This window comes from Anopheles aquasalis, chromosome 2 (assembly GCF_943734665.1).
Source record: "Anopheles aquasalis chromosome 2, idAnoAquaMG_Q_19, whole genome shotgun sequence".
Classification (NCBI taxonomy): domain Eukaryota; kingdom Metazoa; phylum Arthropoda; class Insecta; order Diptera; family Culicidae; genus Anopheles; species Anopheles aquasalis.
In genome coordinates, this window is record NC_064877.1 from 40,620,001 (window position 1) to 40,622,500 (window position 2,500).

At 52.0% G+C, this 2,500-nt stretch overlaps 1 protein-coding gene across 1 annotated transcript in view; it reads right to left on the reverse strand.

Annotated features, from left to right (window-relative positions):
- The window catches only part of LOC126573362 (peroxisomal carnitine O-octanoyltransferase), a 4,667-nt gene that overhangs the window by 2,082 nt on the left and 85 nt on the right, over positions 1–2,500 (reverse strand). The window contains exon 1 of the mRNA XM_050233421.1: positions 1,933–2,500. This exon is cut by the window's right edge and continues 85 nt beyond it. Within this exon, the coding sequence (XP_050089378.1) occupies positions 1,933–2,184 (252 nt within the window). The 5' untranslated portion in view covers positions 2,185–2,500. The remainder of the gene's footprint in view (positions 1–1,932) is intronic.

Sequence of the window (2,500 nt, forward strand, 5' to 3'; positions counted from 1 at the left end):
CTTGAGCTGCTGAAAGTGTTCGCGAACGCGCTCGATCAGCTCCGGGTTGTAGTGAGGGCGAGCGTCACCGTGCTGCACTTGTTCCGCCACAGCCTTAATTTCTTCCCGCAGTTCCGGGCTCAACATCGCAAGGAATCGCTCGAAATGGACCGCTTTCAGCTGACGGAAGTGGTCAACAAACTTCTGGCGCAGCTCCTCGTCGGCCTGCGGTACACCACCGTTGACCAGCCAGTTCCTCACCACGCCATCAACACCATCGCGCAGATCGGCCGTCAGCAGACCAAGGAACTGACCGTACTGTCGCTCGGCGAACTGACGGAACTGTGGGTTCTCCATCAGCCCCAGCAGATGGGCACGGACACTTTCAAAGAATGCGGCCGACGGTTTGCGGTGTTCCTGGAAAGCGGCCACCAGCTCGGTACGGATGTCTTCCGGCACAGCAGCGAGATGTTCGCGAATCTTGTCTTGCAGATCTGCCCGGCTCGGACGCGGCATTGCCGACACGCCAGCCAGAATGGCTACAACGGCGAAGATTCCTGCTGCTGCTAGCTTCATGGTCGTTCGTTCACTTGGTTTGGTTTGTATCGAACCACTGTTCTGTGCCTGTGCCCGGTGCTGCGGTACCTTTTTATACCCAGATTCGCGCTCCACTATCTCTTAGAACAAACAGGCTTTCATTAGATAATTTTGATGCCTTGTGCGCCCAGTCACCGGTCGAAAACCAACAACGTACGGCTGGACCGGTGTTTCCGCATGTGAGTCATTAGCCAAACAAAACACGTTGGACAAAATAATGAAAAATGACGAAAATTGGAACGTTGTTTTGCTTACTAGCGAGAGATCTCGAGAGACAAACCGAAAAGAGGTCGGTTTTTCCCAGACCGTCATGTGAGCAACGCACATAAACAATTTTAAGAGCATGTGAAATCACTGCTGTCCAATTTTTATCTAGTATCTTATCATGTACCGGGGTCCGCCTTGCTGGTGGAGTAGGAGCAAAATCACAAGTCACCCCTGTCCACCGTGGATAGCAATGATAGCTTGAGTTGACCGCGATTCCTACTGTCGAACGGTCATTCACCAGTCGTTGTATCGGAACATTATGAGGTACCTATTGTTTGGCGTGCTTTTGCTGTACATAGTGGCCAGCGAAGCAGAAGAGACACCAGGTTCCGGGGAACCAATCGATGACTGTCTTAAGGGCTACGATCTTCGGTTGCCACTGCAGGAGCAGCAACAGCAGCTTCCAGCAAACTGCCAGGAAGCGGTAGAAACTCATCTTCCTTCAAACGACAATATTCTTCGGTTTCTCGATCAGTTCGAAGGCAAAGGCATCCAAGAGCACGTGGAAACGGCCCTCAGAGCCGCCTTTAACCGAATGCTTCAGGATGGTGAGGCTTCTAGCATCGGGATGGACGATCCTTTCGATCTGAACAATGTCGATGTCCGCCATGGGGACATACCGGATGTTCTTCCGCTCGAGTTACGCCGCGAAATTCTACGCAACATGCTCCTAGGCCGGCACTTCCATCCATCACCAGCGCTACGCCTGAAGCTTCAAGCTCATCGCCAACAGCTGCTCCGCTCCAAACACTATGCGGCTGCGTATTGGATTGAACGATTGCTTACGCATTAGGCACAACGCTGCTATCTGCAAAAAGTGACCAGAGGATGCGATGATACGTGAGAATCACGTTCCGGTTCTCCTGCTAACCATTTGGAGGGTGCGCGGTGAGTTGGCGTTTCTAAGATTGTGGCCTTTATTTATCTCTGCTTGGTCCAATATTTGAATAGAACAAAAAAGAAGACAAAAGGCTTATCATGCTGTTTGCGTTTGGCATTTAGCGGGGGAACTGAATCACGGGTTTGGAACTGAAAGGGATGATAAACGTACTTCTTCCTCGTTCGAGCCCATTCATTGACTCGACTTACCCAGTTCTTCTCCTTGGCAGCACGTTGTTCGAGAAGCTTCTGAAGCTTCGCTCCAACACCCGTCCGGAACGTTTCGATGATCTTCTTCGAGTTCTCCAGCTCATCGGCCGTCCCGAACGGTTTCAAGGACTCCAGGTATCGTTTCAGCGTGTGATCCAACGGCGGTAACGGAAGTCGGGGACGATCTTCATCGTAGCAGAACGTGGTCTCGGTGCTTCCTTCCTCCAAGAAGTAAATGGTTTCTCGATTCATCGTTGCCCGTTGCTTGTTACCTTCACGACCGACCGATCACTCTGATCGTTGCTTTCTCCAACCGATGTTTACGGGCGCAACGACCCTATAGCACAACATGAACTGTGGCCCCGGACCGGTCTGGACTGGATGCGAACCTCGGCTCCGTGGCGCGATAATCTACGTGAATTGAACTTTGAACAGATCCAACAGCCAGACAAATACTGCTTCAGCGCACGCACTGTACGATGTTTTCCGCTAGACAATCACACGGACAAAGCGAGTCCAAGTACCCCGCCTCTGTTGAGACTACGCCACGGTACGGCCACGGCTGGAA